Raw genomic sequence first — 20,647 nt, 5'->3', positions numbered from 1 at the left:
GCAGGACCGCTACCTCCGCCTTTGTGCAAGGAGGAGCACTGCCAGAGCCCTGCAAAATAACCTCCAGCAGGCCACAAATGTGCATGTGTCTGCTCAAACGGTCAGAAACAGACTCCATGAGGGTGGTATGAGGGCCCGACGTCCACAGGTGGGGGTTGTGCTTACAGCCCAACACCGTGTAGGACGTTTGGCATTTGCCAGAGAACACCTGTGCTCTTCACAGATGAAAGCAGGTTCACACTGAGCACGTGACAGACGTGAGTCTGGAGACGCCGTGGAGAAAGTTCTGCTGCCTGCAACATCCTCCAGCATGACCGGTTTGGCAGTGGGTCAGTCATGGTGTGGCATTTCTTTGGGGGCTCACCAGATACCCTGACTGCCATTAGGTACCGAGATGAGATCCTCAGACCCCTTGTGAGACCATATGCTGGTGCAGCTGGCCCTGGGTTCCTCCTAATGCAAGACAATGCTAGACCTCATGTGGCTGGAGTGTGTCCGCAGTTCCCGCAAGAGGAAGGCATTGATGCTATGGACTGGCCCGCCCGTTCCCCAGACCTGAATCCAATTGAGCACATCTGGGACATCATGTCGCGCTCCATCCACCAACGCCACGTTGCACCAGACTGTCCAGGAGTTGGCGGATGCTTTAGTCCAGGTCTGGGAGGAGATCCCCCGCCACCTCATCAGGAGCATGCCCAGGTGTTGTAGGGAGGCCATACAGGCACATGGAGGCCACACACAGCCCCATTTTGACTTGTTTTAATGACACGACAAAGTTGGATCAGCCTGTAGTGTGGTTTTCCACTTATATTTTGAGTGTGATGCCAAATCCAGACCTCCATGGGTTGATTAATTGGATTTCCATTGATTATTTGAGTGTCAGCACATTCAACTATGTAAAGAAAGAAGTATCTAAGACCTCATTCAGATCTAGGGATGTGTTATTTTAGTGTTCCTTTTATTTTTTTTGAGCAGTGTATATATAAAGCACAACCACAAGTTATGCAAAACATTGAAAACACAAACTTAGTCCTGAAGTCACCTTCTTGGTAGGTGTGAGGTCTGCCAATTATATGCAGCCAACTGAGCTTAATGAAGCGCCAAAACATCCCTAACAGCCATGCATCTATACTGGAAATAAGTTTTCCCAATGAAATAAATTCAGCTAGCAGCTTGAGGTTTCACAACTGGGCAGGGTACACATCAAGAAGCCAATCAGTATTAGTTTCACCCCCAAAAAGCTTAATCTCCAGCACAAGTTGTATTTGTTTAATCAGTTCCTTGTTATGCCTCACTTCTCTAGTGTCTGGATTATCTTGGCAAAGGAGAAATGCGTACTAACTGGGATGTAAACAGATGTTCACACAATTGGAGAACTAAGCTTTTTGTACATATGAGAAAAGTCAATGATCTTCAACTGCAGGTCATGAACCCAACACTTTACATGTTTCTTTCTCTCCAGGAGAGTAGGAAGTACTAAAATTACCAAATATTTTATTGAAATTTTCAGAAAGTCCAACAGGTCAGTTTGAGCTACATCTACAAATGCATTCTAAATTAAATCTTGGAGAAAACATTAATCTTGTTAATTTCTTCCAACGCCTCTTAACTTGATAGGTGCACACAGGGCTGAAACATATCACCTGTTGATTAGAGAGAATTTAGGATTAACTTCAACCAAAAGCAACTTCCTTCATGCCTGCTTATTAAGAATGCATAGATCTAGGCGCTGATTAATATTGGGTAAGGAGTCATGTGGCCTGTGGAGACTGCAGACCACCCATGGCAAAAAGGATCTGCATTGAGTCACCAGGGGCGCTGTTGTGGGATCACTGCGTGAAGGACCAGCAGCGGGAATGCCTGACAGGCCCCCTTTGAAAATGATCCGGCACACATCACACTGAGTAGCTTCTCACCTTGCTCTGGTCATTTCAGTAGGCCAGGCATGCAACCTGAAAGAGAATTCATTTAGTTAAATACAAATAAATTCAAATAACTCTTCAGTTACCTTTGTTATCACACTGTTTCCAATAGAGCACCTCCAGCATGGTGCTGGCGAAACCCACTGGAAGTTTTACTTTATGGTCAATTCCACAGCAAGTCAGGAACTGCATATCCCAAGAGCCTTGGTATATGACCAAACTGATAACAGCCAAAAAGTCCAGGTAGACAAAAGGAAGTTACCTTCACTGGAGATTAATCATTCAGCCAAGTTCAGGTGTACTATATCATCAAAAGACCAGTCCTGGTGTACCTGAAGTGAAGGCAACACTTAATTACTCAATACTTTGAAGACAATCCAGCAGGGCATTTATCACACACACACACCTCATGGCCAGTATTCGTAGCCTTTAATACACACTTGACCATATTCTAAATGCCCAGAAACATAACTTTGATACATTGACAGTCTCAATTTGGGGAATCATTGTCAGGGAGTAGCCTGTGGAGAGGGAAAGTGTTGTCTCAGCACAAATACCAGGGCGCCAGGCACAGACCAGCCCAGAGCCTAACAATGCCATATGAAGATTTGATCTTGCACTGTGTTATGAACAGAACAGCCCGTGGTGAAGGCTGGCTGCAGATACCATACAGTGCTACTCAATGGGCCCTCTGCTAGCACCACAAGAGACTACACAAATACTCACTTAAATCATGACCTCTCAGCCCTTGGCACATGATACAACAGGCCTGTCAAGAGAAAAGATTAAATTTGCATACCAGAAGTTCAATGATGGAAACTTATTGAGAAGTAAGTGTCTCGACAGATATACCAGGACGCCACACACAAAGACATGGAGACCAACGATGCCATATGCCGAGTTGCTCTTGCACTGACTAATGAACAGTCCAACCGGAGTAGCGGCTGGCTGCAGATACCATGCAGTGCTTTGATCATAGTTTTTAATCCCTGGGGATAGACAAAGTCCCATGACTGAAACCTAAGTTCCTCAGATCAGATGGTCTACAGGATAAGTTATAACTATCATGCTTTTAGGGAAAGAGGACAATTGTAAATTTATTAAACTACAAGTCGGAACAATAAAGACCGGAAAAGCACCTGTGACAGAACTTTAACCCCTGCCCACAAGTCTAAAAGGATTACAACTCAAGGTAATTGAAATTGTTCATAGCATTGATTTAACTTTGCTAAGCATTGGCCACCAGTCACCATATTGGCAACCCCACCATAGGAATTACAGTATTTCAATTAAATGTTAAGGACAAAAATCACAAGTATTAGTGGGAACAGTAACAGAAAATACCTTTTCATATTTAGCTCACAATTTAATTTAGGTATGAATTAAGGTGTCTAAGCAAACCCACGGGAAACTCAAATTTAAAAATGAAATGGATTGTCTATAGCTTCCAAAACAGTTTCACAAGTGTGGAGTGCCAAGATGAAGGCTTCAAAACAGTACTCCGTCAGTCATCAAATAACTAAACAGTACTCCGTCAGTCATTTGTTCATACTAAAGCTGTCCTAAACTAAAATGAAAACAAGTTTGTTTTCACACGTGCAGCCTAAGTGGTGCGCTCCACAAACAACCTGACCACACTGCTCACAGCACAAAATAACTTAAGACACCTGTTATTCAATTATTGCACCCACACGTCAACAAGGGCTAAAATGGAAGTCCTTTCTATTTGACGCATATCGGGCTGCAAGTCCTGCCTCTCAAATTAGCAAGGCTTAGGGAGACAATAAATGTATGCACAATGACACGCAGCTGGTTTCGGTTCCGTGTAAGACTAATATTGAACGCATTAACAGAAATTCCAGTGACCGAACAGACATTGCAGATTAGAAATTAACAGTAAGTGGGCTAGTGGTGTCCCATCCCCACAGCCTCCGTAACGGAATAGTCCACTGAGACAGGTGCAAATTAAGACATGCCATTAAATGTTTGGCACCTGCTAGACTAAAAATGATCCACCAGTCAACTAAATAGTCAGCCCTCAATAATACTCACTGAAGGGCCGTTGTTCATCTGGGCACGAGAGCCACCTAGTGGCCATTTGGTAGACCTACACGAGACAAGCAGAAGGTCATTAGAAACAGACAATTTCACTTTAAAACAGAGCTGCAATTTTGAGTATTTGTTCTGTAGTAATATCCCACAGGGCTAATGGCAGTAGCCCTGTGGGTAAAGCGAAACCACAAATTTGATCTTTGAGGCATTTCCAACGACTAGGGCCCACAGTGAGGAGTCTGTCGGGATAGGCCTCAGTACAGGAAGCTTTAAATACGACGCAATTAGTATTATAACAGTGTGAACTGGCATTACAAGTGGTGAAAAGTACCCACTATAAAACTAAGTGCATGTTAAGGTTATTTTGAATTAACTCAGATTAGATCTTGGAAAAACAAACTAACTTGACACTAGGCCAATGACCATACGCTCAGGAACTCTTGGGTATTCAGGGCAACTCACTGTTGAAGCAATGGAAAGTAGTGAATTCAATGCATATGAATATTGGTTTACAGCGTTTACATGCTTGGTTTGTTCAGAAAGGCATACCGTAATCACAATTCAGAGCAGTTGAACATTTAAGCCAATCATCATTACTTCCATTAATATATCAAGCTTAAGGTTCTCAAACATACCTGAGTTTGAGCTTGGATTAAACAGCTTCATATTAAGCTCTTCTCTGAAAGATGAAGGCACTGGATAAATAGCAAATACTTTGTATTAATACATTTACAAATTGATTGCGTTGTCATGTGTTGCTGCAATGCTATTTTAAGTCTCTTTGCATAGTGTTGGTCATATACATCTTACTTTTTGTCCCAGCCTCCATCCAAGTAGGAAGCCTTTTAGCAGACCATTGTAAATAGTTTCTTAACTGACTTGCCTAGTTAAAGATAAATAAATGTCCACTCTCATAAGTAACACTGCTGCTAGGTGAGCACAGCAGTGGGTTGCAAGAGAATGGATTGCTATGTGCACTGCTCCAGCACTAAGGCCCACGATGTCAAGGCCCCAACTGGCGCTGTGCTTACAAAAACATGGACAAGACAGGACATTTCTTACCACATGGAAAAGCTTCTGGTGCATGGAGTTCTGGCTCAACTCAAGATGGCCAAATGCTGGGCCTGTCATTTCCTGCAATTATCAAGGATCATAGAGGGAATAAGGCATGTGTAGCAAAATCATAGAATAAATTACGTTAGATGCCCATAGATCTGTTTAAAATACAATTGAGATTGGATTTGACGGTAGTGTTACTAGCTATATTCGCAAACAATAGTTTACATTAGTTTGGATAAAGACCTTTACTAGTCCTAGATAAATATTACTGACGTCAACTAGCAGATTAATTAACTAGCCTCAGCCTGTATTTAGTCAACTAGCTAGGTTAAGACTGGTTAGCGAGGATGTTACGGGCCTCATTGTCACCAATACAATTAATCTGTAAAGATGAAAGCAAACCCGACAGTTCTATAGCCATGTCACATCGATGGAATTCACCCATTGAATCTAGGAAACTCCATACGTAGCGGTGCACATGGCATTTAGCTAGCCAGTTATCTCCGGGCCTATTTGCTAACATTAGATGGCCTGCTAACAGACTAGAAACTACAGCAGTCTACTCAAAACCACCATAAGTTGCCACCACAATATGCAAGTTATATTAGCCAATAGACAAGCCATGACAAAACTAGCTACTTGTAGTTAGTTTGATGCCTCTTCTGCAAACGTTACCGAGCTAACGTCAGCGAGCCATTTGCAACACCGCGTGGCAAAGCAGCAATATCGCAACTATTCAAAATTGTATTTGTCACATGCGCCGAATACAAACAGCAGTGAAACGCTTACTTAAAAGCCCCTAACCAACAACGCAGTTAAGAAAATAGAAATAACAAATATTTAGAGAGAAAAAAAGAAACGACGATAAGTTCCTAAACATTGAATGTACAACGTGGATTAATACATGAAATATTACACAGTAATTCAATTGTACCTTCATTAGTGCATTTAGCAGCACCGTCGACTGAGCATATCAGCCTGCTATTTTACCAAACCGATCCTGAAGCCTGACGAAATGAGACCGTTCAAGGAGACGGAAGGGTATTTATAAGACAGCGCTGTTAGAAACCGCTTTACGGCATACCACCACAACCAATCATAGTCGTGGATATTTTGCCGCAAAAAGGCAAGGGACTGTTTTCCCATATAGACGACAAACATGAAACATTCGATTAATGTAAATGACAATACTTGCATTTGTGAACACTTTGAATGCAATGTTCATGAAGTTACGTTAATGATGTTAATTACAATACGTTCAAAAGTAAACAAATCGCATCTGTTTGAAATGCATGTGCTATGTCACGTGACGGGTGGGAACTTTCGAACCCGGGAAACCATTTACTTTTAATGTTAGTGAATAATTTCATTATTTTGAACCCCAGACAGGCCTTGTAGTGGTGTTGCCTCTCAATAAAAGTTTATATTGCGAAAGCGTAGTAATTCGCCACCATGGGTATTTATCAATCAAAAGGAAAGATCCCTGAAGAAGTTTACAGATTTTGGTCAGCTGTGGCATCATCCATCCGTTTGGGATGGTTGGGGACTGATGATATGGCAAAGGTTGGTGTATTTAGCTAGCAAACTAAAGTTCGCTAGTAAACCAATATAACGTTATAGAGTAGTAAGTAAAGGCTAACTAGCTAGCGTTAGCGCTGAACTGTGTCAGCTTCTAGCCAGCTAGCCAACCGTTGGATGCACCAATCATAGTCGGTCAAAAGTAAAACGTTATTGGTGAACTGTCTGTCAAGTCAATCAGTCAATGTCAATAAGAATTATAGCCGTTTGAAAGGTTCATTTTATTGTCCTAACTCTCAATTGTAAGGCTAATTTTCTTGTACTAACCGTAGGAGATGAAGGTGTGTCAGCTTGCCATTTTCCCCATGCTGTTGAATGCCTCTGCTTTGCAAGGAGACATTGTTGGTCTCGAGGGACACTTACAGCAGGTAACGTTACCTAGAGTATTATTATTGGCCGATATATATATATATATATATATATATTTGTGTGTATATATATATATATATATATATATATATATATATATATATATATATATATATATTTCTGTATATATATAGCTTTTTTCTCATATTTTGAGCCACGTTACAATTGATATAGAGAAGTATGGGGACACCCTCTCTCGAAGTAAGGGGGTAATGACAAGGTGTTTGGACCTCTTGGCTTAACTGTTAAGGCGTTGGCTTGACGGTCATTGGACCCAGGTTCAAGTCCCCGGTCTGGGTTACCTCCCGAATTCACTACAGTTATATAAGTAACTACTATTAGCCTAGCTAGTACTACTTAGTTAACTAGCTACTGTGTCATACAACTGAATTTGTGGGAAGGGAATCCTGTAACCTAACGTTACTAGTTCATGAAAACATTGCTATTGTATCATCATTTAGAGGAATTTATTTCGGTTGACATAAGTATTGATACTTAGGAAATTCATCCCAACATGTTGACTGTCATGCATTAGGGAGCTGATGTGTCTGTGTCAGACGGACATGGGAGGACACCTCTCCACCTGGCTGCTGGTGAGGGGGATGTCGAGACTGTCCGATTCCTGCTGAAGAAGGGAGCGGATGTCAACGTTAGGGATTTTGCGAGAGAAACTGCTCTCCGAGATGGCATTCGCTGCAAGTGAGAAAACAAACCCCAATCTTAGGTTATCTGTGTCTGGTGGGGCCCAGTGGTATTTGCATTTTAGTCATTTAGCAGATGCTCTTATCCAGAGCAATTTACAGTAGTGAGTAGGGTTGCAAAGGGTTGGAAACTTTCCAGGAAATTTTCCATGGGAAGTTAAGCCCGGGATTTTGGGGAATTTTGCTTAAATTCATCAAAAAAGTTAGCTTATAACAGTGAACCTTTTTTGTAGGATACACATAAGGCAATTCTAGGGCTTGTGGCATATTTTGGTTAAACTATCCACAATGGAATTGCAACCCTCTGCATGCACAGTACATTCTTCCACCACATGTGTAGTGCACTCTTCCATCACATGTACAGCTGATTCTCAAGATCTTGCACACTAATGAGATGTTATTGAGCCCACACTACTACACTGTCTGAGTCAAGGACAACATGCTTTCTGGTAAGTTTTGATTACAATACTGGGTGGGGTGAATATATTTTATATGACATACATGATTTTTTGTTAAATAATAAATAGTAGCCTACAGCAAAGTGTGTTTAAATAATTTTTAACTTGTTAGCTATTTCTGCCCTATCTGATGTGTGGAGACATTTCATTGCAGCAAATGTAGAAGGAAACGCTGTGTACATTTGCAAATACTGTGCCACATCATATGTGGAGAATGCAACAAAGATGCAGAATCATCTGGCCAAGTGCATAAAGTTCCCTCAGCGCTCACAACAAGCAACCTCTGACAAAAGTCCCTCTACTTCTATTTGAGGTGAAAATTAGGAATCAGACACCTTATCTACAGCAACAGCTCATGGTCCTCCTGGAATCAGAAGTTTTTTTTTACTCAATGGAGGAATGTAAGTCAGAGAAATGCTGATGAATGTCTTGCTCGAGCTGTGTATGCAACTGGTTCACCTCTGATGCTCACAGGCAATGTGTATTGGAAGAGCTTTCTGAATGTTCTTTGCCCAACATACACCCTTCCAACCAGACAAGCTTTATCTACTCATTTGCTGGATGCAGAGTTCAAGTGAAGGTCAAGCAAATGATTGAGAAAGCAGACTATTGCAATCATCTCTGATGGGTGGTTGAATGTTCGTGGGCAAGGAATAATTAACTACATCATCTCCACCCCTCAACCAGTATTCTACAAGAGCACAGACACAAGGGACAACAGACACACCGGTCTTTACATTGCAGATGAGCTGAAGGCAGTCATCAATGAATGACCTTGGACTACAGAAGGTATTTGCACTGGTGACAGACAATGCTGCGAACATGACGGCTGCTTGGTCTAAAGTGGAGGAGTCCTACCCTCACATCACACCCTTTGGCTGTGCTGCTTAAGCATTGAATCTGCTCAAGGACATCATGGCACTGAAAACAATGGATACACTCTACAAGACAGCCAAGGAAATGGTTAGGTATGTGAAGGGTCATCAAGTTATAGCAGCAATCTACCTCACCAAGCATAGTGAGAAGAATATGAGCACCACTTTGAAGCTGCCCAGCAACACCCGTTGGGGTGGTGTTGTCATCATGTTTGACAGTCTTCTGGAGGGGAAGGAGTCTCCAAGATATATATTATAGTCTGCCGATATGGACAGCCCCATCAAGAGGATCCTCCTGGATGATGTATTTTGGGAGAGAGTGGTAAGCAGCTTGAAACTCCTGAAACCTATAGCAGTAGCTATTGCACGGATTGAGGGAGACAATGCCATCCTGTCTGATGTTCAGACTGCTTGCAGATGTAAGAGAATAAATCCGTACTGCCCTGTCCACTTCACTGTTGCTCCAAGCAGAGGAAACTGCAGTTCTGAAATACATCAAAAAGGGTGAAGACTTCTGCTTGAAGCCCATACACACCGCAGCGTACATGTTGGACCCCAAGTATGCTGGCAAGAGCATCCTGTCTGGTGCAGAGATCAACAAGGCCTATAGTGTCATCACTACCGTGCCACCTTGGCCTGGATGAGGGCAAGGTTCTTGGAAGTCTAGCGAAGTACACTTCCAAGCAAGGGCTTTGGGATGGAGATGCAATATGGCAGTCGTGCCAGCATATCTCATCAGTCACCTAGTGGAGGGACTTTGTGGATCTGAGGCTCTTTCCCCTGGTGCCTCCATCATCCTCCAAATCCCACCAACATCACCTGCCTCAGAGCGCAACTGGTCCTTGTTTCTGAATACACACACCAAAGCACGCAACATGCTGACAAATACAAGGATTGAAAAATTGGTGGCCATCTGGGAAAAATGTGAGGCTTTTTGAGCCTGACAACGAGCCATCCTCACCAGGTTGGAAAGTGACAGTGAAGATGAGGACTCAGAGTCTGATGTTCAAGAGGTGGACATTGAGGAGGTCCAGGGAGAAGACATGGAAGCCTGAGAGGAAGACAACCAAAGCTTTAGTTTCTAGACAATAATTTTACAGATGTATGTTGAAAACATTTTTGGGAAATGTGATGGATCATTGGGAATCCTTCAATTTTCCATTTCTTTTGTTGTTCAGTGAAATCATACCATGTGAAGAGTCAACTCATTTAATTAAAGTTCATTAAAATAACATCAAATTGATCAGAAATACAGTGTAGACATTGTTAATGTTGTAAATTACTATTGTAGCTGGAACAGCTATTTTTAATGAAATATCTACACATGCGTACAGAGGCCCATTATCAGCAACCATCACGCCTGTGTTCCAATGGCACGTTGTGTTAGCTAATACAAGTTAATCATTTTAAAAGGCTAATTGATCATTGCCCATCTTAATCTTTTATTTTTATTGGCCAGTCTGAGATATGATTTTTCTTTGCAACTCTGCCTAGAAGGCCAGCATCCCGGAGGCGCCTCGTCACTGTTGACGTTGAGACTGGTGTTTTGCGGGTACTATTTAAAGAAGCGGCCAGTTAAGGAGTTATGAGGCGTCTGTTTCTCAAACTAGACCCTCTAATGTACTTGTCCTCTTGCTCAGTTGTGCACCGGGGCCTCACACTCCTCTTTCTATTCTGGTTAGAGCCAGTTTGCGCTGTTCTGTGATGGGAGTAGTACACAGCGTTGTATGAGATCTTCCGTTTCTTGGCAATTTCTCGCATGGAATAGCCTTCTTTTCTCAGAACAAGAATAGACTGAGTTTCAGAAGAAAGGTCTTTGTTTCTGGCCATTTTGAGCATGTCATCGAACCCACGAATGCTGATGCTCCAGATACTCAACTAGTCTAAAGAAGGCCAGTTTTATTGCTTCTTTAATCAGTACAACAGTTTTCAGCTGGGCCCCACGTCTATTTCTATTGGCACAAGCACTGTTTATGACACAAACTGTTCACACCCCTCTTTTTGGCCGAGAGAAAATTTAACAGGTTAAAGGCTTATTTCTTGCAATTCTACACATTTTGTCATGGGGTGCAGAGAACATTTTGCAGTTTTAAAGCACATTTTCTTGCAATTCTATGCATTTTGCCATGTCTAATGTGTATTCATGTGATTTTTAAGTGACTCGAACATTACCACAAAATCTAAAAATATTAGCTGACATGGGCTAGTTGATCTGGAACTTTCTGACAAGTTATAAATAGCTATCTTACAACAGGAAAACTGAAGATGCACTACCCAATTTTGAAATCACAATTCTGTATACCTCTGGCCCTTCTTTGGACACTGTTAACTAACCTCCAGACGAGCTTCAATGCCATACAACTCTCCTTCCGTGGCCTCCAACTGCTCTTAAATGCAAGTAAAACTAAATGCATGCTCTTCAATCGATCGCTGCCTGCACCTGTCCACCCGTCCAGCATCACTACTCTGGACGGTTCTGACAACTATCTGGACAACTACAAATACCTAGGTGTCTGGTTAGACTGTAAACTCTCCTTCCAGACTCACATTAAGCATTTCCAATCCAAAATTAAATCTAGAATCGGCTTCCTATTTCGCAACAAAGCATCCTTCACTCATGCTGCCAAACATACCCTCGTAAAACTGACCATCCTACCGATCCTCGACTTCGGCGATGTCATTTACAAAATAGCCTCCAACACTCTACTCAACAAATTGGATGCAGTCTATCACAGTGCCATCTGTTTTGTCACCAAAGCCCCATGTACTACCCACCACTGCGACCTGTACGCTCTCGTTGGCTGGCCCTCGCTTCATACTCTTCTCCAAACCCACTGGCTCCTGGTCATCTACAAGTCTCTGCTAGGTAAAGTCCCGCCTTATCTCAGCTCACTGGTCACCATAGCAGCACCCACCCATAGCACACGTTCCAGCAGGTATATCTTACTGGTCACCCCCAAAGCCAATTCTTCCTTTGGCTGCCTTTCCTTCCAGTTCTCTGCTGCCAATGACTGGAACGAATTGCAAAAATCACTGAAGCTTGAGACTCATATCTCCCTCACTAGCTTTTAAGCACCAGCTGTCAGAGCAGCTCACAGATCACTGCACCTGTACATAGCCCATCTGTAAATAGCCCATCCAACTACCTCATCCCCATACTGTATTTATTTATTTATCTGTCTCCTTTGCACCCCAGTATCTCTACTTGCACATTCATCATCTGCACATCTATCATTCCAGTGTTTAATTGCTATATTGTAATTACTTCGCCACCATGGCCTATTTATTGCCTTACCTCCCTTATCCTACCTCATTTGCACATACTGTATATATACTTTTCTACTGTATTATTGACTGTATGTTTGTTTATTCCATGTGTAACTTCCATGTGTTGTATGTGATGAACTGCTTTGCTTTGTCTTGGCCAGGTCGCAGTTGCAAATGAGAACTTGTTCTCAACTAGCCTACCTGGTTAAATAAAGGTGAAATAAAAATAAATACATTTTGCTATTACAACTTCCAAGAATAAGTTGAAAGCCGGACTGAGCTGCGTTTAAAAAAAAATCAATATACAGTACTAGTCAAACGTTTGGACACACCTACTCATTCCAGGGTTTTTCTTTATTTTACTATTTTCTACATTGTAGAATAATAGTGAAGACATCAAAACTATGAAATAACACATGGCATCATGTAGTAACCAATAAAGTGTTAAATAAAATATATTTTGATTTGTTTTTGAGATTCTTCAAAGTAGCCACTCTTTGCCTTGATGACAGCTTTGCACACTCTTGGCATTCTCTCAACCAGCTTCATGAGGTAGTCACATGGAATGCATTTCAATAAACAGGTGTGCCTTGTTAAAAGTGAGTTTGTGGCTCAAACGCATGAAGAAGGAAAGAAATTCCAATCAGTTCAGTTGTGACAGCGTAGGAGGTGGTATACAGAAGCCCTGGTTGGGGAAATACCAAGTCCATATTATGGCAAGAACAGCCCAATAAGCAAAGAGAAACAACAGTCCATCAATACTTTAAGACATGAAGGTCAGTCAATCCAGGAAAATGTCAAGAACTTTGAAAATTTCTTCAAATGCAGTCATAAAAACCATCAAGCGCTATGATGAAACTGGCTCTCATGAGGACCGCCACAGGAAAGAAAGACCCAGAGTTACCTCTGCTGCAGAGGATAAGTTCATTAGAGTTACCAGCCTCCGAAATTGCGGCGCAAATAAATGTTTTTCAGAGTTCAAGTACATTTTACATTTTAGTCATTTAGCAGACGCTCTTATCCAGAGCGACTTACAGTAGTGAGTGCATACATTTCATTTCATGCATTTTTTTTTTTGTACAAGTAACAGACACACCTCAACATCAACTGTTCAGAGGAGACTGCGTGAATCAGGCCTTCATGGTCGAATTGCTGCAAAGAAACCACTACTGAAGGACACCAAAAGTGACTTGATTGGAACAAGAAACACGAGCAATGGACATTAGACCGGTGGAAATCTGTCCTTTGGTCTTGATGAGTCCAAATTTGAGATTTTTGGTTTCAACCGCCGTGTCTTTGTGAGATGCAGAGTAGGTGAACGGATGATCTCTGCATGTGTGGTTCCCACCCTGAAGCATGGAGGAGGTTGTGTGATGGTGTGTGGGTGCTTTGCTGGTGACGCTGTGATTTATTTAGAATTCAAGGCACAGTTAACCAGCATGGCTACTACCGCATTCTGCAGTGATTCGTCATCACATCTGGTTTGCGTTTAGTGGGACTATCATTTGTTTTTCAACAGGACAATGACCTAACACACCTCCAGGCTGTGTAAGGGCTATTTGACCAAGAAGGAGAGTGATGGAGTGCTGCATCAGATGACCTGGCCTCCACAATCACCCGACCTCAACCCAATTGAGATGGTTTGTGATGAGTTGGACCGCAGAGTTAAGGAAAAGCAGCCAACAAGTGCTCAGCATATGTGGGAACTCCTACAAGACTATTCCAACAGGAATAGAAAATAGTAGAAATAAAGAAAAACCCTTGAATGAGTAGGTGTTTCCAAATATTTGACTGGTACTGTACAGTATATTTAAAAAATAATTGTGGCGGGGAGATCCCCATGCCCCTCCTGCCGACCCCTCGGGGTGCGCCCCACAGTTTGGAAACCACTGATGTAGGCAATACCCGCACTGTATCTGCAAGCTGTTGGTTAGAGTACACGTGCCAATTAGAGGTCGACCGATTAATCGGAATGGCCGATTAATTAGGGCCGATTTCAAGTTTTCATAACAATCGGTAATCGGTATTTTTGGCCACCGATTTGCCAAATTAATTTTTTAAAATTTATTTAAATTTATTTATTTTTTCTATTTGTAATTTTTTTTATGTTTTATTTTATAATTTTTTAAAAACCTTTATTTAACTAGGCAAATCAGTTAAAGAACACATTCTTATTTTCAATGACGGCCTAGGAACGGTGGGTTAACTGCCTCGTTCAGGGGCAGAACGACAGATTTTTACCTTGTCAGCTTGGGGATGCAACCTTACGTTAACTAGCCCAACGCTCTAACCACCTGCTTTACCTTGCTAAGGTAAGTTGCTAGCTAGCATTAAGCTTATCTTATAAAAAAACAATCAATCAATCATAAACACTAGTTAACTACACATGGTTGATGATATTACTAGTTTATCTAGCCTGTCTTGCTTTGCATATAATCGATGTAGTGCGCGTTCACGAAAAAGGACTGTCTTTGCTCCGACGTGTACCTAACCATAAACATCAATGTCTTTCTTAAAATCAATACACAAGTATATATTTTTAAACCTGCATATTTAGTTAATATTGCCTGCTAACATGAATTTCTTTTAACTAGGGAAAATGTGTCACTTCTCTTGCAAACAGAGTCAGGGCATATGCAGCAGTTTGGGCCGCCTGGCTTGTTGCGAACTGTGAAGACTATTTCTTCCTAATAAAGACAGCAGACTTCGCCAAACGGGGATGATTTAACAAAAGCGCATTTGCGGAAAAAAAGCACAATCGTTGCACGACTGTACTTAACCATAAACATCAATGCCTTTCTTAAAATCAATACACAGAAGTATATATTTTTAAACCTGCACATTTAGCTAAAAGAAATCTAGGTTAGCAGGCAATATTAACCAGGTGAAATTGTGTCAGTTCTCTTATGTTCGTTGCACGCAGAATCAGGGTATACAGAATCTGGCTCGTTGCGAACTAATTTGCCAGAATTTTACGGAACTATGAAATAACATTGTAGGTTGTGCGATGTAACAGGAATATTTACATTTATGGATGCCACCCGTTAGATAAAATACGGAACGGTTCCGTATGTCACTGAAAGAATAATGTTTTCGAGATGATAGTTTCCGGATTTGACCATGTTAATGACCTAAGGTTTATTATATTATAGTTAAGTCTATGATTTGATATTTGATAGAGCAGTCTGACTGAGCGGTGGTAGGCAGCAGCAGGCTCGTAATAGTCAAAGGTATATGGTTTAGAGAGAAATAGTCGACGTGTCATAATTCCTGTAATAACTTGCGGCTGAACTTGAAAGGGGTTCCTTCGTTATTTTACCGTTCATGTCTTCCATAGAGAATGTCTTGATCTACTTCAAATAAGGTCTGTGCTTTGTGCTTAAACCGCCTCGGCGTTTTGATACCCGTGTAAATCTCACTAGGTAACGTTTGTCAACATCTTTTCATAAATCCACTCTACAAAAAAATGTATCTTCGCTTATATTGATCAGAGTTATATCCTATGGATATCTACACAGTTATAAAATTGGCATGGTGGTGTAAGCCTAAACCAAACACAGACCTTATTTTAAGTTAATCTAAAAATATCCTATGGAATAAATGAAGGAACCGCTTTTCAGATTTTCCTAGGTGTCATGGGAATTATGACTCACACTTTGGTAGTCAATTCTTACCATGCCCATTATTAAAATAGGATTTCCTGCATATAGAAATTACAGTTTTTTTTTTTCAGCATTCATCACAGGTAACTTAAACTCTATTTTTATTATTCAAACAGTTGAGAGTATTTGTCTCCTAAGCAGACTCTTCAGTATCGTTGCCACTTCAGAGCTGTGTGTGTGTATATATATATATAATAATAATCTTCAGATTAATCGGTAACGGGTTTTTTGGCCCTCCAATAATCGGTATCGGTATCGGCGTTGAAAAATCATAATCGGTCGACCTCTAGTACCAATACCAGAGTGGGCACATTCGCTATATAACATTATATGACAAAATGATCAGTGGAGTTCAAAATCTGATGGAAACCCATTTAACTTGTTTTTTTTTCATTGGGAATTTAACAGCAAAAGTAATTTGATGGAAAGTTAACACAACTCTGGTGAGAAAATATGCATATTGTTTTTGTGGATTTTAGAATATTTGCATGAACATTTTTCCCCAATTGGATGGAAACATAGCTTGACGTGGAAATAAAAGTGCTGAAAACAAATTGGCTCCCTAGAGAACAAGCTATGAAGGAAAAATACTGGAGTTTGGGTGCAGGTACAGCCAACTAGCACAAAAATAATATTGCAATATTGTCATACGATATACTGTAAAAATATCCTGATATATAACTATGTTCCCCCCATCACTAATGGCATGGCAATTATACAATAACTGCAAATGTATATATTTACACATTATTTGAAAGATTTCCAGGAAAGATTTTTCCTCATGTTTTTATTATGCATCAGTATCTAAAGCTCCAAATGGGAGACCTCATCTGAGATGAATGGCTAGACTAAAGGTCTTTTACCAGGAGTCCCTCAACGACATGACTCATCATTGTGTCCGTACAGGAGCATAGAGGTTGTGTCCCAACTGATGAGTGAGGGGGCTCACCTGGAGACATCCTCTCTGGAACTGGGGGTTGAGATGTGTTGGTGGGTGAGCTAAATGAAGTAGCCAGCTACTGAATGTATTGAATCTTATGGTTAACTAAAACAGCATATGACCTAGCTGTGGTCACCAACACTGGTCCTGGAGAGCAATGGCATTTGCAGGTTTTTGTTCCCGCCAGATTCTGCTAATCAACTGTTCATCAAGACTTTCATTAGTTGAATCATGTATGTTAGTACTAGGCTGGGACAAAAGTCTTGCAAAACTCTAGTCCTGCTGTGACCAGGGTTGGTGACCACTGGCATATATTGAAAGTCACGTCTCAGAGCTATTTGTGCACTTATAATTGTATGAAAATGATCACTGCTTAATTTCCCTATGTGTAGAAGGACTGAGCATTTAATGTATTGAATTCATCACATTTTTATGAAAATGTTTGATTTCCTTACTGTCATACATAGAACTGACCTTTGAATCCATAATAATTGGGAATGACACCATGTTTGAGATGTAATTAAAGGCCTCTCTTGTCTGCAGCCTTGCGTTCTTGGGAGACTTCAAGCAGATGGAGGTGTGGAAGCAGGCAGGGGTTAGCTTCAACTTTGCTGATGCCGATGGCAGAACTCCTCTGCATGTGGTGGGTTTCTACTTTCCCATAAATCTTCACTGTAACATGATTTTGTACTTAGCAGTACTATGATTTAGATATTGTCAGAATAACATTGTGGTCTGGCATGACCTAATTCTTTGATGATATTGAAGTACACCAATATACAGAATGAAACATGTTAATGGATAGAACTGCAATGAATACAAAAAAGCATGTAACTTTGGTTTATTCTAGGCTGTCTGCACTAACCAGCCAGACATGGTCAGGTTCTGCATCAGGAATGGCTCCAGTCTTGAGGTATTGAATTCTCCACAACCAACCAGGTTTAATATAGTACAGTGCATTCGGAAAGTATTCAGACTCCTTAACTTTTTCCACATTTTGTTACATTACAGCCTTATTCTTAAATGGATTAAACCTGTTTTTGCTTTGTCATTATGGGGGATTGTGTGTAGATTGATTAGGAAAATGTTTTATTTAATCCACTTTAGAATAAGGCTGTAATGTGGAAAAAGTGAATAGGGTCTGAATACTTTCCGAATGCACTGTATTTGATCCAAGAAATTACATTTATTCAGATAAATGTGCAATTCAGAGGTGATAATCTGTTATACCATTTCTAATTTCTCACTTCTATAACTTATCCAAATGGACCAGTAGTCTTAGTCTACCTCATACGTTGTGATAATCACACCCTTGGGTACCCCTATAAGGACAGTCTGAGGGATTTGTGTCTGTATTATCACTGCAGCAGCGCGACCTCTTCAACAACCAGCCGGTGGATGACGCTCGGCGTCTGGGTCTGCAAACCCTGGTGGAGATGCTGAGCAATGAGGCCCAGAAGGAAGTCTCTGACCTCGTGGCCGAGAAAACCAAGATCAATGTGGAGGACCAGATGGCCAGAGGCCTGGTAGAACTCTCCCTGGTCCCATAACATGGACACAATTAGCCCCATTGTCCTTATCTAGTACCTAATTATCGAGTTTTGTTCACTCGTTTTCATTTTACAACTCATTTGTCTCCCTCTACTGAAATGCTTACAGTCAAAATTGATAAATGTTGAGAATTATATTTTGCTGTTTGCTATTCTTTTATTTTCTTAGCTCATTTGCCCATGTTAATTGTATTTTTATGGTTGATAATAGTTGTGAATGTTATGACTCTCATCATCAGTATTTTAATTAACATGTCCGTTGACTTTTGTTTACAGTAAAAAGCGGCATAACTCTTAGCAGAAATATTCTTTGTGCGTTCACGGTCTAGTCACAACTATGAATCTCGTAAATGTTTGACTTGCTAACTGGTTGAACGCGGCACAACCAGTTAGCAAATCAGAAATGTCAGTTTCCTAGTTCCAACTAGCATGTCAACGCTGGATGGTCTTTGGGTGGTGGACCATTCTTTTTTTACAACCCAATCCTATCCAACAAGGTCACAGTCAATGTGCTGGATGTCAACGAGTTCCCTCCGGAGCTCACCATTCCCTTTGACACGTTTGTCTGTGAAAATGCAAAAGTATGCCAGGGAATTCAGACCATCAATGCTGCGAACAAGGATCTTCCCGCTGTTGGACAGAAGTTCTTCTTCGAGTCCCCCAGGGAAATCAGAAACATGAATTTCACTGTGCGAGACTTTGGAAACAACACAACGGGGATAGTGACCAAGCGTGTGGGGTTTCAGAGGCGAGTCCAGGAGTACTATGTGGTGCCTGTGGTGGTGGTGGAGGACAGTGGCTACCCAGCCCAGAGCAGCACTGGCACCCTCACTGTCCTCATGTGTGGAGGACACCCACGCCTTCAACATGGGCACGCTGAGGAATACAAAGGCCATCAAGGAGAACATGCTCCGCCGGGGCACAGGGTCATGGTCAGATGTCACCACTCAAACTGAGATCAATGGGTCAACCCCTACCAGAGGGCAGCACTGACATCATCAGGGACTATATTCACCAGTGTCCCCAGGAGAACCACCTGGGTTTCTCTGCTCCCCTGTATGACTCGTTGGCTACATACGCCTACGAGGGGGATGGGGCAGAGTCGCTGAGCTCCATCGAGTTGTGGACGGCGGACAGCCGTGAGAACTTCAGATACCTCAGCGAGTGGGGGCCGTCCTTCAAAACTTTGGCGGGGATATTAGACAAAGACAAAGCAAATCCTCCCACTGCGGAAGTGGATGAGAGCTGAGAGTACTTGTAAAGACAGGAATAACAGAAAAGACTACTTGATTTGCAAAAGTTGTTTTACTTTTATAGTACTTTTATAGACAATGGGAATAAAATACAAGCCTTTCACTTCAATTATCATAGTTTTGTGATGGTTAAAATAAACTTGACACGCAAAAAACAAATAAAAAGACAACTGAAAAGCATGTCAACGCGGCATTAGACCAGCTGTCATAGTATCAAATGTTGCACTTGTGGAATTACAAATACACACCGCTAGAGGGCAGAGTTCAGTTTCAGTTTAATCCGTCTATGGTCCATTCCCTTGCAGAGAAGTTGACACATCAGTAGGGTTGCAAAATTCTGTGATATTTCAATAAATTCCCTGGTTTCCCAGAAATCCTGGTTGGAGGATTTCGGAGTCCCAGTCGATATTAGCATGTCACAGTCCCGCCTGCCTGTGGGGAAAACAACTTGTGGTGACCCCATTGGTTCACAGCAAAAAACTATTTTCTTCTCTGCTTGTTTAAGTCAATTACAAAACTCAAGAAAAGTACAATGTCTAAAGATACATTTTCATCATTGCCTGCTCACAAGTGTTCTTACTACTTAGAAAAACGCAATATTTTAAAGCTTCCCTCATGCCTCTTTTCATGAAGGTGCTAACAGGCACGTGAGTGAGTGAGCGCTAGCTAGCTACCGACCAGAACATTAAGCTAGCCAAGACCAACAACACAAACAAACTGTCTATACAGCTACAAGTATTGAGTGGAGTTACAAACGGACTATACTAAACAAGTTAAATGCCTTACCTGTGATTAAATGTTTTCCACACACATACAGTCGCTACGTGTAGCCTACTTGGACAACGGGTCCCCAGATTTCCCCTCTCCCACACCCAATAGCCTAAAGCCACAGGGCTCTTCTTGCTCTAAGCAAAGGCCTTCACACCCAGTAGCTCTCCAGAACTGGGGGTTGAACTTTGAG

General features: G+C 41.5%; 1 protein-coding gene, 1 long non-coding RNA gene and 3 other non-coding genes across 7 annotated transcripts; 1 reads left to right on the top strand and 4 right to left on the bottom strand.

The window, feature by feature from the left end:
- Positions 1–937: 937 nt before the first annotated feature.
- Positions 938–6,082, bottom strand: LOC115154076 (uncharacterized). Of its 2 annotated transcripts, none has more exons than XR_003867814.1 (9): positions 5,968–6,082; positions 5,037–5,108; positions 4,610–4,669; positions 4,379–4,435; positions 3,975–4,029; positions 2,649–2,691; positions 2,185–2,254; positions 1,917–1,952; positions 938–1,643 (listed from the first exon to the last, which is right to left on the bottom strand). It is a non-coding gene; the product is annotated as an uncharacterized LOC115154076 (long non-coding RNA). The 2 variants fall into 2 exon arrangements; XR_003867815.1 differs by having other exon boundaries at positions 4,610–4,653.
- LOC115155120 (small nucleolar RNA SNORA8) lies at positions 2,460–2,599 on the bottom strand. The gene has a single exon (XR_003868013.1). It is a non-coding gene; the product is annotated as a small nucleolar RNA SNORA8 (small nucleolar RNA).
- Positions 2,755–2,891, bottom strand: LOC115155119 (small nucleolar RNA SNORA8). Its single transcript, XR_003868012.1, has one exon. It is a non-coding gene; the product is annotated as a small nucleolar RNA SNORA8 (small nucleolar RNA).
- Positions 4,100–4,233, bottom strand: LOC115155121 (small nucleolar RNA SNORA18). The gene has a single exon (XR_003868014.1). It is a non-coding gene; the product is annotated as a small nucleolar RNA SNORA18 (small nucleolar RNA).
- A 91-nt stretch (positions 6,083–6,173) lies between the features above and the next one.
- Positions 6,174–19,795, top strand: si:ch211-209a2.2 (L-asparaginase). Of its 2 annotated transcripts, XM_029699934.1 has the most exons (7): positions 6,184–6,596; positions 6,884–6,979; positions 7,516–7,679; positions 16,850–16,933; positions 17,427–17,526; positions 17,734–17,796; positions 18,251–19,795. In XM_029699934.1, exons 1-7 carry the CDS (start codon positions 6,486–6,488, stop codon positions 18,431–18,433), a joined length of 801 nt encoding a protein of 266 aa, XP_029555794.1. In that variant the 5' UTR covers positions 6,184–6,485; the 3' UTR covers positions 18,434–19,795. The 2 variants fall into 2 exon arrangements, with proteins under 2 accessions (XP_029555795.1, XP_029555794.1); XM_029699935.1 differs by lacking the exon at positions 16,850–16,933 and having other exon boundaries at positions 6,174–6,596.
- The last annotated feature ends 852 nt before the right edge of the window (positions 19,796–20,647 follow it).

This window comes from Salmo trutta, chromosome 19 (genome assembly GCF_901001165.1).
Source record: "Salmo trutta chromosome 19, fSalTru1.1, whole genome shotgun sequence".
NCBI classification, from domain to species: Eukaryota; Metazoa; Chordata; class Actinopteri; order Salmoniformes; family Salmonidae; genus Salmo; species Salmo trutta.
This window is presented reverse-complemented; position numbering and strand designations above follow the sequence as displayed.